Source organism: Vanellus vanellus (assembly GCF_965231255.1).
Source record: "Vanellus vanellus genome assembly, chromosome: 1".
NCBI classification, from domain to species: Eukaryota; Metazoa; Chordata; class Aves; order Charadriiformes; family Charadriidae; genus Vanellus; species Vanellus vanellus.
The window spans coordinates 192,982,432-192,996,881 of record NC_138905.1 but is presented as its reverse complement, the minus strand read 5'-3'; the positions used below and the strand labels follow the sequence as shown (position 1 = coordinate 192,996,881).

Sequence of the window (14,450 nt, the reverse complement as noted above, 5' to 3'; positions counted from 1 at the left end):
TGTCCGAGGAGGGCCTTTCCTCAGGCGCCGGGCGGAGGCCTCGGGTGGTTTGCGCAGCTCCTCTGAGGTGAGTACCGCCTCAGGCGTTGAGGGCGCCGGCAGGGCTTGAGGGCTTCGGCTTCTCTTCCTCTTCAGTCATCGCTTAGGGGCCTTCAGAGTTTTAAAGTGAATTAGTCAGCCTGCTATTTTTTCAGGCTCGGAGTAAACAGGCATTTTATACTTTCAGAAACAATTAAGGTTTGAGACGCCTTCTGAAAACAGCTCATCGGCCCATTAAAACACCACGTGTGCACAGGTGTATACAGAAAGCAATGTTTGAATGGTGGATAACTAACTAAAAAGTACCAACGTTTTGAAGAAAGTACATAATCTGTAAACCCAGTGATAGGATTGCATGGGAGTGGTTCAGAGCAGCGTCAGGAGAGGTTTAGATTGGACATTAGGAAGCATTTATTTACTGAGAGGGTGGTCAAACACTGGAACAGGCTTCCTAGAGAGGTGGTCGATGCCCCAAGCCTGACAGTGTTTAAGAGGCATTTGGGCACTGCCCTTAATAAAATGCTTTAACATTTGGTCAGGCAGTTGGGGTAGATGATCATTGTAGGTCCCTTCCAACTACCCTACCCTAAATCTGCCAGTCATTAAGGCTTTTGTGCATGAACACCGGTAACTTTTTCCAGTTTGATCCTGCTTATGCTGTTTGAGGTGAGAATTGCCACTGGAAGCTTGAAGTTTATTGTTTATAATAGGTCTATAATTTATATTTTCAAAGAGCTTTAGCACTCAAAATTTAAAAATTGAGAGATATACTCTATGATAGTTTGAGTTGAACTTTCTGAAGGCCCCATTTTCAGGAAAATCACAGTAACAGTGGTTGGAATTGAATTTATGGTAATGCTGAATAGTTGTAGGTACCCACATTTATCACCCATTCTTGTTATTTTGCTTTTTTTTTTTTCTTGTGCAGATTATATTAACAACAAATTTCAAAAAATGAATCAAGGTAATGACAAAGTTTAGAAGATCATCCTGTAAAAGACAGTGTTTGAAAAGAAGTGGTGGAGCTAGGCTTATAAAGAATGGAAGAATACAAAGTGTTGAAAGTATTAGGAGAGGGATCCTTTGGCAGAGCTCTCCTAGTTCATCATAGGATCAGTAACCAGAAGTATGCAATGAAGGAAATAAGACTTCCCATGGTAAGCGTGACATGTCCATCACCTCACCCACCACTTAAAAAAAACCCCAAAAGCAAAATCATAATTCTGGATATATTTTTGAAATGCTGAACACTTGCTGAGAGTTTTGTGTATGAGACAGTTGCATGGTATGGCTGCTATATAACTATGTCTGAGTTGATGTTGGTGATAATAAGTAAAGTAGCAAAATCTGATCTGTTTCAGAAAGTGTGTGGTTACATTTTGGGAAGTGTAGCATGTAGGAAGACACTTAAAATGACCCCCCTGTTCCCCTGATGCCCTTGGCTGGATTCCTGTTGATTTCAATAGAACGCAGATTTCATCTGCAACATCTAATGAGGAAATTAGCCTCATGTTATTGCTGGTAATCAGTTATTCTTGTTACCTTCTCTGCACTTAGCTAAGCAAAACATCACAAAATGGGAGGCAGTGGTTTTATTGAGGTGGAAGCTCAGTTAATACTTGGGCACTTGGCTTTATGCAGAGTTCATGCAGTGTGGACTGTCAGCTGTTCCGAAGTCAGCATGTGCTGCTTTGTTACGTAGTTCTGTGCTTTTAAAAATAGAAAAAGTCATTAACTGAAGCAGGAAAATAGCCTCTCAAATTGGAAAAAAAAACAGAGCCCTAAAAAACTGAAGAAGTCTTCAGCTAGTAATAAACCGTAAATTAAAAAATGATGGGGTTTTCAAGTTTCTAAATAACTTCTTCAAATAACTGAAGAACAATTCTTAAAAATGTTTTTCTTTTGGAAAGTGAGGTGCGTTGTGTGTATATGTGAAAATTCTTTAGTGTGACATTTATATAAGCGTACTTACATTTTCAGTCTTCATCTGATGTAGAGAACTCTAGGAAGGAAGCAATTCTTTTGGCTAAAATGAAACATCCAAATATCGTTGCCTATAAAGAATCATTTGAAGGTAAATATAAAAACTTAGAATGCCTTTATTTGTTTCAAGTTGCATACTCCTGAGGGATGAAGATTACCTTTTTGTTGTTGTTTATAATACAAGTTATAAACAAAATACATGTTTATTGTAATATATAACACATAGCATGTAGTCGGAGCTTTATAGTAAAAATAATATACTTACTCTGCTAATAATAATACTAATTATTCTTAAATTACCTAAAATTTAGCTGATGGACATCTGTATATAGTGATGGAATATTGTGATAATGGAGATCTAATGCAAAAGATTAAACACCAAAGAGGAAATTTGTTCCCTGAAGATACGGTAAGAAAACACAGCATTTGGAACCAACGACCTAGGAATCCCTTTTCATGTAAACTGAAGCACCTTGCATTGCATAAAATAAATTATAGATTTACAAATACCTTGAAGTACCTTAAATGAAACAAAGACACTTATAGATAGAATAGAAGCATTATTTCTTTGTTAATTTCCAGCAGAACAAGATGAGAGTGAGACTGAAAGTAATAAAAAAGAAATTGCTGTCTGTGTCTGAGAATTGTGCAGGCAGCATGAAAAACTGTCAGGTTTGCATGCATAAATTTATGCAATTAAGTAAGAATTTAACACAAACTTCAACCAGAATTTTAAGTGCAGTAAGAAGTACTGCAAATGAAAAGTAAATAAAGCACTCTGGTAAGATAAATGAAACTAGCCAGGAGACTAAATGTTTGTATTTTATGTAGCAATTAAATGTTAAAACCATTCAGCAGGCATTAACTCCTTTAATCACGGAGGCTATAAAATTACTTAGGAGAAGGTCCAGAGTGACACTGTAGTGATTGAAAGCTACTTCCTGCCACATCATCTTAGTTGAAATGAAAAGACCAGAATCCTCACCTAATCTAATATTTAGCTTGGCCAAGCATCTCTAAGAACTTTATTTGGTGCTTTTAAAAAGAACACATTTCCTTTTAGAAATGGTATGTTATTTCAGTGTGGGGTTTGTTTTTTGTTTGTTTTAATTTGCTATGAAATCGTAATTATGATTTCTTACAAAAATGACTATCAGATAAAGTGTGATGCAGTGACTCCTTAGCTTCATTATTGTTATGTATTATTAGAGTTTTCTAGGCACAGGTAGTAAACATTCCTTCTAACTGAGCTGTTATAACTCTTAATTACTCTTTTCAGATTCTTCACTGGTTTGTGCAGATGTGCCTGGGTGTGAAGCATATTCATGATAAACGTGTGTTGCACAGGGATATCAAATCTAAGGTGAACAGAGCAAGTCTTGTTGCCATTAATAAACTCTCTTTTGCATGCAAGAGTTCAACTCCCTCTTTCATAATTTCCTGTTACTGCTACATGCTGTGCTTTTCATTTAGGTTTAAGTATATTAAGTAAATGAAATTGTTGGGTGTATGGGATTATGTAATATTGTAGGCATAAACATCATCTAAGTATAGCTATACCCTTCATATCCACACTGCTGATAGCACCAATTGCTTGTGACAGACTGCATTATCATTGAAAACAATAACAGAAGTATAAAATGTGTATGGAGTAGGCAGTTTGTAAATATCTTGCCTCTTATTTTTTTTCTTACTCTTTTCTAGCAGAAGGATAGAAATTCAGAAGAAAGCGTGACCTTAGTGGTTTGAGTACAGCATCAAGATTAAAGCATTCATAAGCTCTGATTCTTCCTCTGCTACTAATGCTGGGGCTTTAGGGCAGTATAACCTTTCCATTTTCTTTTAAACACAACATAGTTCTTAATTTTTTGGGGTTTTTTTGTAGAATTATTAGGAGGAGCAAGTAAAAGGAAATATATCAGAAGTTATTGTCACTGTGTTTTCTGTATGTACAAACTGCAGAAATGTTCCTTTGAATAGTATTTAAGTAGGTTAATCTATGCTCTTGAAATGCAGAACGTCTTCCTCACTCAAAGTGGAAAAGTTAAATTGGGAGATTTTGGATCTGCGCGCCTTCTTGCACAGTATGTGTATATCTCCACTGATCTCACTGGTGTAAAATTTTATTTTACCATTGATAAATAGTATAGAGTTCTTAAAACATTTCATCTGGTGTTTCTTCTTTATCATTTCAATAGTCCAGTGTCATATGCTTGCACATATGTGGGAACTCCTTATTACGTACCTCCAGAAATATGGGAAAGCATGCCATACAACAACAAAAGGTATTCATGTTTTCAGTGATCACAAATAATGCCTGACTGATGTATGTCTTTTTATTACTGTCTCAATCTGGCTTTGTGCCTTATCCATATTTGGTTTGGAAAAGGTATTGATCTGCAGAATATTTAGAAAGAGGCAATTACAGTTTTTTTTAAGATGAAAAGGCATAGATTCCTCTTTACTTGGTAACTGAGTGTACAATATCTTTAGTCTTAAAAGTTTGAAAATTGGTGTGCAGACCTCTCTGTGCATTTGGGAGAGTAATTATATACGTATAACCATACATACATGTATGTATCTATGTATGCACCTACATATGTATGTGTTTGTGTCTTTTTGCTGGTCTTATTTTTTTGGCTGGTTGTATTTTTAAAGTTTTTCTTGCCAGTCCTGTTGGCAGTGTAGGGATACTGGCTACAGAAGCAATGACTTGGATTTATAGTTATTCTTGTCCTTATGCAAGAATTTCTGAGAGCATCTTGATAGTATGGTGTTTATAGCTTCCTCCCAGATTCCAAAATACTAAGTCATTTTATATCCCATGCCTAGATTTGTTCTGTGACCCTAGTTGTACATGAACAAAGTGATTCATTTTCCAGAGGAGGGAAGAAACCTTTTAGCACTTAAGGTTTTTTTCTGCTTCTCTTGCACAAAAGGCATCAGTTGCTTCTTGTGCAGGTGACAGTACTCACTTTTGGTGAAAGATGATGTTTTATTCTCAGTAAGAGAATTCTGATTGGCAAGGCCAGAATTCCAGCACTCGGAATTAGGATTGTGTGTCTGCCATCTGATGTTAAGGGCTATGGAAGACAAAGGCTTTCAAGTGCAGAAGGATAAATATTGTTGCAGCAAATTGCTTAAGAGACATTCTAGGAATAAAAAGCCAACTACAACTGTATGACAGTGATCCTTTTTTACATCAGGGCCAGATAAAATAAGCAAGATCATTTCCACTGGAGAGGTTAAACACATAATTGTATTGTCTGTTGTAGTTATTTACATTTGGTTTTAGTTTATTCAATTCAGTTATGTACACATAATGAATTTCACTTTTTCTAGGCAGGATATTAAATTGTAATTTTTGGCTCAAAATTTCTCATCTTTCTCACCTACAGTGATATATGGTCTCTGGGATGTATTTTATATGAGCTGTGCACTCTTAGACATCCAGTAAGTATAGCTTTATTGCTATCAGTCAAGTGTTCGAATTCCTTAAAACTTAATTAGCAGTTAGCTGTAGTTTGATGGATTCACAGCCAATTATATATTTTACTGACATGTTTGCTGCTGCTTCTGAAAGAGGGAAATATTGCTCTACCCTTCTCACCCTTCCTCCGCTACATGCCTTTTGTTTTTCAGCAGCTCTTGGGATCTGTTGGACCTTTCTGTAAAACACTCAGTTTTCTAAATTGTTAGAAAACATTCTTTTTTTCTTTCTTGGTTAATTTTTCTCAATATCAGTGAGGTGATCTAGGCTTGTTAAGGAGTCCAGCAGCTGCCAGACAGGTTCCAGATACCTGCAGGGATGTTGCAGCGAGCATTGCGTTTTACAGGATCAAGATGATCACAAAAGATGGAGGCAAGGATACTCAAAATCTTTGCTTATGAGAATATATTGTGTGCAAGTATAGGAAAATGTAGTAAGCAATAAGCAGTTTTGTACCTTACATCAGTGATAGACCTATTTGCTTATTCTTCAAATCAAATAAGTCACTGTCCGAGCACTGTCGTCCTATTGGGACAGCGGGAGCCTTGATGGATGGTTCTGTCTTTCTGCCATTTCTGGGACACTGTCTTCTACAGTGTTGATGCTATGCTTCTTGTGTTAACTTCCTCTGGCTTCTACATACAGATATATGGCTAACACAAGAGCCCTTGCTAGGAAACGTCTATTTTGCAAGCAAATGAGATCATCCTAATTTAAGGTCATTTTCTCTTAGTCTTTTTATAAGCAGCAGTTTTCTTTTCATTGAGCTAATACTATACCTTGAAATCCTGCATATCAGCAAAAGGTTCTTTACAGCTGCAACTGCTAGTGTACAAAAGTTTAGAAGTTTATATTGTACATGTCTGAGTGATAAAGGAGTCTGTGCACAGGTGTGTGTTAGCCTAAATAGGTCTGCGGCAAGGCTTTGGCAGCATCACAGCTATTCAGGCAGTGCTTGGAGCTGGAATACCAAGGGGTGGAGTGTTCTTCCCTTTTTAGCAGGAGTGAAATAATATTTTGTATCTGGTTTTATGTAATGTTCATATGTTCTTGCATGAGTTGTATATCTGAGGTGATATAAAAGCATGCTGCACGCCGTGGACGCTTGGCACTCTGCGGCCAAGGCAGCAGGGTGTGCCATAAGAAAACTTTCCGCATTGAGATAGAACTTCTCAGCCATTTTTGCTCAGGCTGTTGCCATCCATGGTTATAGCTGTCCCTGCTGATACTGCAGTTGTCTGATGACTTATACTTGAAAGCAGTAATTCCTGACTGAAGACTGGTTAACAGTCAGCTGAGGAAAGTAACAGCTTCAGCCATTTCATGTAGATTTGCAAGAGAATATTAGTGTCTTGATGGGCTACTTTTGGTGATTATTTTTTTTTTTTTAAACGAAGTCTCCATCTTTTCCTTACAGTTTCACACTTGCACTTTGATTCTTATCTCAAGTATATAAAGTAAGGGACACTAGGGATCCAAATTTTCTGAATGCTATGTTCCTACAAAAATAAAATTTGAATGTTGTGGTTTAACCCCAGCTGGCAAGTAAGCACCACACAGCTGCTCGCTTGCTCACTCCCCCCTAGTGGGATGGGGGACAGAATCAGAAGAGTAAAAGTGGGAAAACTTGTAGTTGAGATAAAGACAGTTTAATAAGTAAAGCAAAAGCTGCACACACAAGAAAAGCAAAACAAGGAATTAATTCACTGCTTCCCATCGGCAGGCAGGTGTTCAGCCATCTCCAGGAAAGCAGGGTTCCATCACATGTAATGGTTACTTGGGAAGACAAATGCCATAACTCCAAACGTTCCCCCTTTCTTTCTTCTTCCCCCAGCTTTATATGCTGAGCATGACATCATATGGCATGGAATATCCCTTTGGCCAGTTCAGGTCAGCTGTCCCGGCTGTGTCCCCTCACAGCTTCTTGGGTGCCTTCCGCCTTCTTGTTGGCAGGCCAGCATGAGAAGCTGAAAAGTCCTTGACTGCTTAGCAGCAACTTAAACATTACTGTGTTATCAACATTATTCTCATCCTAAATCCAAAACATAGCACTATACCAGCTGCTAGTAAGAAAATGAACTCTATCCCAGCAAAAGCAGGACGTTGAACAACCCTAAATTTATAGGACTAACTCCCACCTGGTTTCCAGTTGTATGGGTTATGGTTTGCGGTATCCATTATGATCTGGTTTTAGTCAAACTTTTTATGCAAACTGTGATGTTTTAATTCTTGGCAAATTATATTTCTGTCATTGTTAACATAAGTAAATGCCTATATAATAGCCCTACAAAATGTAAAGGTAAGTTACTGATGTGTTCACTCAGGGTCGTTATTCCACACCTCTGAATTAGAGCCCTGAAACTGTCAAACTGTGAGCCAAAGCAGTATGGCAATAGTGAGCCTACATAGATACATACCATGCATTTTTATATAATTAATGTTAAAGTTGCTTTTACATTTTGTCAGCTTCTTTTTACATTATGCTTAAACTCTGTGTTCTAATGTTCATTTATTTTTAATGCAGTTTCAAGCTAATAGCTGGAAGCATCTCATCCTTAAGATATGCAAAGGTTCCTACAATCCACTACCATCTCACTATTCCTATGAACTTCATTATTTAATAAAACAGATGTTTAAAAGAAATCCCAAGAATCGCCCATCAGCCAGTACTATTCTTGCAAGAGGTTGCTTAACCAAACTTATCAAAAATTGTTTTCCTTCTGAGGTACAGTATATTCTTTGTCTGTAGATTTAAACAATAGGATCCACATTTTAGATACTAAATCACTTTCTTTTGTAGCTTGTTAGTGTATAACAATATGGAATGTAGTGTTGTGTAGGTCTCACTCTAAAGCCGTAAGTACAGTTGTAGACTTCTCAGAAAACTGAGTTTTTAGAAGGGCTTGTTTTGAAAATAAGAGTTGAAATATTGACATGATGCTGCTAAAATTAGATATAGTTAGCTGTAATAGTGCTTTTGTATAGTAAGTCTGTTTTTGACAAATAGCATATACAATAATTTGAGAAAGGTTAAAATGGTTCAGTACTTGCATCTCTTCATACACATTCCAGATGACAAGTGAGTTTCAGCAGGTATTAAAAGAAACCAAGAAATGTGAAGGCAATGCAGCAAGACCAAAGGGTAAGTCAGCAACATTTTTCTTGACATAAGCAATGACAAAATGACTAGGATTGTAAGATCTTAAAGACAGCTATAAAACATTAGTATTATATGTTCAAAACTACTTTTAATTATTCCAAAATCTGATGTTATTGAACTTGTATGGAAAAATGCTTGAAGGGCATGAATTATATTCCAGCATGAGAAGTACAGTACAGAGCTACAGTACATACATTGTGAGTCTTAAGTCTTGTGCTAGAATGAAACCTTTCGGTTTTAAAATTAGCAAAACTTATAGCTGTTGCATATATTTTAAATATGACAGTGCGTTCTTTCCCGGAATATGGTGAAGCAAGTTATTTTCATTATTTAATTTTTAGAGAGAATGTTGGATTTTCTTCTGCGTAAATTTAGCTACACCAATATTTGTACACATTTGGTAATGAATAGTAGAGGGACCCCCTGTTGAGAATGAGCTATGTGTGAAGATGCTTTCAGAGAATTTTCATTGCTTGGTTCAGTGGTGTTGCTGTCATACCTCTGGAATACCGCTTTACAAATGTTTGCTAAATGTATTAACTCTTGGACCTGTTTCTTAATGTATCAGGCAGTGTCATGGCTGGTGGAAGCTCAAATAATAAGAAAGAAAATAGAGTAAGTATTCAAATATAAATATATTTGTATTTTAATAATTTAGAATGTTCTGTATTACAGAAAAGTTCATAAGGAAAATTATTAGTATGCTAAACCATAGATCAGCCTACTAGGTCAGCTGTCTTCTGGGTTCAAATTGCAGAGTTTTCCTGTGCATTTTCCACCACTAACTTTTTGATGCTTCCCACATTTAGTTTAGTTCCAAAGTGGATTTCCTTATAGTCTTGTCAAAAACAAAACCAAAAACAAACCCCAACCAAAAACCCCAAACAAAAAAACCCTCTCCAAGTTTTGGCATGCTGCAAAGATTAATGCATTTTCTTTGCTTTAGGGACACATTTTGAAAGGCTGCTATGGAAACAGTCTAGTGTGGACATAATTCTCACTAGGTTTTAGGGCCCATGTGAGATTGCAGGTGAGGAGAACTAAGTCACAGGTGGCCAAGAAGTTACCTGTGGGTACATTATAGCACAGCCTGGCTAAGCCATATTCAGTATATTTTTCAAAACATGTTGCCAGTGGGACTTACTATTTTTGTTTTTATAAATCTGTCAATCTGAGAAGTTTAATATTTGGGTGCATCTTGTTTTCTCTGGGAATATGACTCATTTATCTTTACATTGCTGCTGTTCTTAAATGTAAAAAAAGAAAACCACAAATTGCATATGTGCTTAGTTTCAAAAACTGAGATTGTCTGTCAAAAAAGAGCACACTGTGAAATGCAGTGCAGTAACAGGTACAGTGCAATTGCAATTGGCTTCATGGTGTCAGTGGTTTAGTTTTCAGACCTTTAGGCCAGCCATTTAATAGCAGAACTAAAATAATTAATCCCGTGTTAATATTACTGGTTTGTTTTTCTCAACAGCAAAGATTATGATTAATACAGTCTTTGTTCTTTTAAAGCAAAGTAAAGATGAAAGCAAGCATAGCCCCTTAGAAAGGAAAAATAATACTAAGGATTTGAGTGAAAGCACAAAGGAACAAAGGAAATCTGATGAAAAGGGTAAGTTTTATAGTTTTAAGGCTGATGCATTTCCTTCTATGTAGTGATACCTAAATGTCAGTGATCCAGCCTTTTAAACAGGTAGAGCGTACAAGTCTGCACCTATAGAAAACCATGTCACTATCTGTTACTTCTGCAATTATATATTGATTCTTACTGCTCATCTGATATTTAAAAAATTAAAAAAAAAAAATCTTGGCCAAAGTGTTAAGGAATGATTGTTTGAAAACATTTGGTATAGAGTAAACTTATGGAGGACTTACCAAGTTCAGACTTGTACCCACAGGACCAAATGTCACAGTTAGTGAAGTGCTGTATGCTTAGAACTAGTTTACATGGACAGAGAATCAAGTTAGATACTGGTTATCCTTTTTTTGTTGTTGTTGTGATTACAGTAGAAACTTCTGTCATCCTCCCGGGAATTACTGATTTGTCACATCCCCATAGGAGGCACTGGGAAAAGAGGATACCCAGTGCTGTAGTGGACGTCCTGGAAAATGCATCCTTGCTTTCTTCCAGTTTTACATCTGAAGAGGCTAAAAGTAAGATTTAATTAAATGTGTTCTTAATGCAAGTAATATCAGTGGTTCTTTACAGGTTTTAAAAACCAAAACTTTACAGGGCTTATTTAAAATGATGTGAAAATAATTTTAAAGTATTTCATTAAGGAGCACTCCAAAAGCCCACTGTGCTGAAGAGAATTTCTCAGTGGTCTTGTGTGACAGGAGGATTGCAAAAAGTGATGAAAGCCACAGATAACATTAGCAGCCCTGAAATTAAAATCATCGCTGAGGAATTATCCTACCAGACCTCCTCTTAATATGCCATTTGTGAGGGTAACACTGAGGAATTCATTTGATGCAGAATGCAGCTGCCTGTCTTTCAAGTACAGCATACTGTTGGGAGCATATAACATCCATATCTCTACTTCTTTTGTCATTTAACATACAGATTATGCCAATGACAAGAACTATTAATGATGTACCTCAGATGTGAGGCAGAGATTCTTCTTCCACATCAACAGCTTTTAATTAGAACACTTAACATGGGTTTTCTTCTGAAAAATGTTTCAATTTTAAAATGTCCCACACTGCATGTGATTGTTACAATTATTTGAGATTATGGATGTGTATTCTAAGAAGATGTGAATAGATGCTATTGAAATAAATAATCAAGATATGAGTAGTCAGAAAATTCCCAAGCTGTGGTAGGAACGTTATGTGATATTACATGCAGGGCAAGGAATGAGAACAGAAGAATACATGTATTCAGGTGTTCGTGTTCTGCTATTAAAGGGAACAAAAATGGCCACAGGCTCCATTTTGTGAGATTTATAGAGCTCCCAAATAAGCTTGCAGAGACTCTGAGTCCTCGCACCCCTCAGCCAATTTCCACTGGCTCTCTAATAGCAGCAGAAGGCTCCACTGTGGCCTTCTGTAATTTTCTTTCCTCTTAATGCTGATAGTGTCAACCTCAGCACGTTGAGAGATCAGCAGTGCTACAGATGGAAACATCTGGATTCTTTTCTTCCTGTATATTTCTCTTGAATGTGATCTTTGTAATCCACACTGCTAATGCAATTTTGTCTAAGTAGTATTTATTCATGATTTTATACCTAGGTGGCTGTGTTATAAACTACAGTGAGAATAAGCCACGTAAGCAGTGGAACAAGGAAACTCCTCAGACCCTGATGAACATTCTCAGTAATGCAGATGTCAGCTTAGCATTTAAAACATACACAATTTATAAACCAGGTAAATCCCCAGTTTGTGGGCAAACATTTTGGCAAACAGGTTTATTAATAAAGACTTTTTTTTTTTGACATACATAGCCCCTATATATAGAGCTTGTGCACATGAGCTCATGTCACGGCAGTCTGGTTTTTTTTTAAAGCTTGCCAAATGAAATGTAGGATTACCAAAATGCAAGCTGAGAATCCATGAGTGATTGTACACCTCCACTACATCTCTTTTTGAAGAACTTTCAATAGCAGCTCAATAGCTGAATAAGGTTGTGACAAAAATACAGTGACTGCAGAGCCAGGCGGTCTCCGTTCTGCTCAGGGGCCTGGTGTATGCGCAAGGGAGGTGCGATAAATAGGCTGTAGCCCCATCAGGTAAATCCACCTTCACTAAGTCAGTTGTGCCCTGTTTTAAAGACAGGATGGTAAGATGGCATGGCAAAAGATAACGGTAGTCTGTTGATGTACACAGCCACGATCGTAAATACTTGTTCTGCACTTCAGTTGTGTTATTAGTTTATCTCCCCACTTAAAATAGGTAACACCTTGTACTGGAATCTGCTAAGAAGTGGGGACACATTAGAAAGACTATATTGTATTTATATTCTTAATAATTTTATTTTTAAAATTAAAGGATTTTGGTGACATTTTCATTTTTATACTTTCAAAGCTTCTCAAAATATATTTAGAGGTCCACTTTCTGAGGAAAATGAAGCATCTGATGAAGTAGATGGTGAACAAGAAGCTGTTGTCATAGATTCTGAGCGACTTGAGCCTAGATCTGATGAAGATGACACGTATGTCCAAATGACATCCTTGTATTTTTGTTGTCTTTGGTTCCTCTAAGTGATTTTTCCAAAAAGACATTCTCCTGAAAAAAAAAAATCAGTATTTTTCTCGGTGTCTAAATCCATCCTTCTCTTACATAATGATCTTAACATTTAGTAGTGTTTGATATCTTACAGGTTTTTTTTGCTATATTTATAGCTATTGATAGCATTGAGATTAAACAGGTTGCTTGTTATTAGCAAATATGCCAGTAATTTGCTGATGACTTTGCAAATTGAAAGCATGAGATGAAATTAGATCCACAGGAAAGTGCAAAACCTTCTTGCATGAAACATCTTGGTACTCTGACCTTGAAATCAGACAACCAGTGGCAAATCTACTTGCCTAGTGGTGCGTTTGCTGTATTTGTGTATTATTCTGCCTACTCTTTCATGCATAGTGCAATAAAATCACTTTGGTACCTATCTCTTGAGATACATTTGTAGAAACTTTTAAACTTCTATGTTCTATTTATTTTAGTGACCCACTTCTGTTTTTGAAAGAGCAGAGTGTACATCAACACATTCTGAACAGCAATGCTGTATTTTACAGATATGTTTATGTTTTGGGGGGAGGTTCTTGGATTCTCAGAATCTCAGTTTATGCCATTGTTTATTTTTGTGGCACTTAGGAAATGAACTACTTAGGCATGTATTATGCACTCCAGCTGCAAGCTGTTAATATCAACACATTTGCAGTATCTTAGTATATGCATTTGCTTTTGCTTTTGAGAAAACTATTGGTTTCTTAATCACAATGGTGCAGCAAATAAGTCTCTCATGTTGATATTTTTAACAGAATTTCTTCTAGTTCTAGGGTAATTTTAGAGAAAAACAACAACAACAAAAAAAAACCCTAAACAAATATTTATAGATTTGTATTTTACTTTGCAAAATAACATTTTTAAATCTATTTTTAGGGACTTTGAGGAAGATGACCCAGACTGGGTGTCAGAACTGAAAATGGTATTGAAACACAGTGACTGAAAACTTGAATTTACCTACAATAACTGAAGTTAGACTTGCCAATATTTATAATCCAAATCATTGTTGTTACTACTTGTAGTTAGTAATAAAATTATTTCAGTAAAAAAATTCTGAGTGGGAATGTTTTCTGCATCACAAAACTGAGGGTGGAAAATGCATAACAAACTTTTTTAGCTAGAACACTTACAAATAACTAAACAAGTCTGGTTATTAAATGTATTTGGAGTTGGTAATAGCTTTGCAGAAATGTGCAGTCAAAAACATTAGTGCTTATAGCATTGTTCGAATTTCCCCCTTGTCATATTTCAAAGAGATGGTGTAACGCTATGAGAATGTGTAAAGTTTTTCTTCCTGACTACATACTGAAATACTACACTTTGGTGGGTTGACACTGGCTGGACACCAGTTGCCCACCAAAGCCACTCTGTCACTCCCCTCCTCAGCTGGACAGGGGAGAGAAACAATAACGAATGGCTCATGGGTTGAGATAAGGCCAGGGAGATCACTCACCAATTACCATCCCAGGCAAAACAGACTCAACTTGGGGAAATTAGTTTAATTTATTACCAATCAAATCACAGTAGGATAATAACTAAAACCAAATC

The 14,450-nt window shown here is 36.5% G+C and overlaps 1 protein-coding gene across 1 annotated transcript; it reads left to right on the top strand.

Moving 5' to 3' along the window:
* Window positions 1–2,055: 2,055 nt before the first annotated feature.
* Window positions 2,056–13,912, top strand: NEK3 (NIMA related kinase 3). The gene is made up of 14 exons (XM_082489038.1): window positions 2,056–2,113; window positions 2,334–2,431; window positions 3,302–3,385; window positions 4,039–4,106; window positions 4,221–4,307; window positions 5,421–5,475; window positions 8,037–8,237; window positions 8,585–8,654; window positions 9,241–9,287; window positions 10,191–10,290; window positions 10,686–10,832; window positions 11,910–12,044; window positions 12,702–12,828; window positions 13,779–13,912. Exons 1-14 carry the CDS (start codon window positions 2,071–2,073, stop codon window positions 13,843–13,845), a joined length of 1,329 nt encoding a protein of 442 aa, XP_082345164.1. The 5' UTR covers window positions 2,056–2,070; the 3' UTR covers window positions 13,846–13,912.
* The last annotated feature ends 538 nt before the right edge of the window (window positions 13,913–14,450 follow it).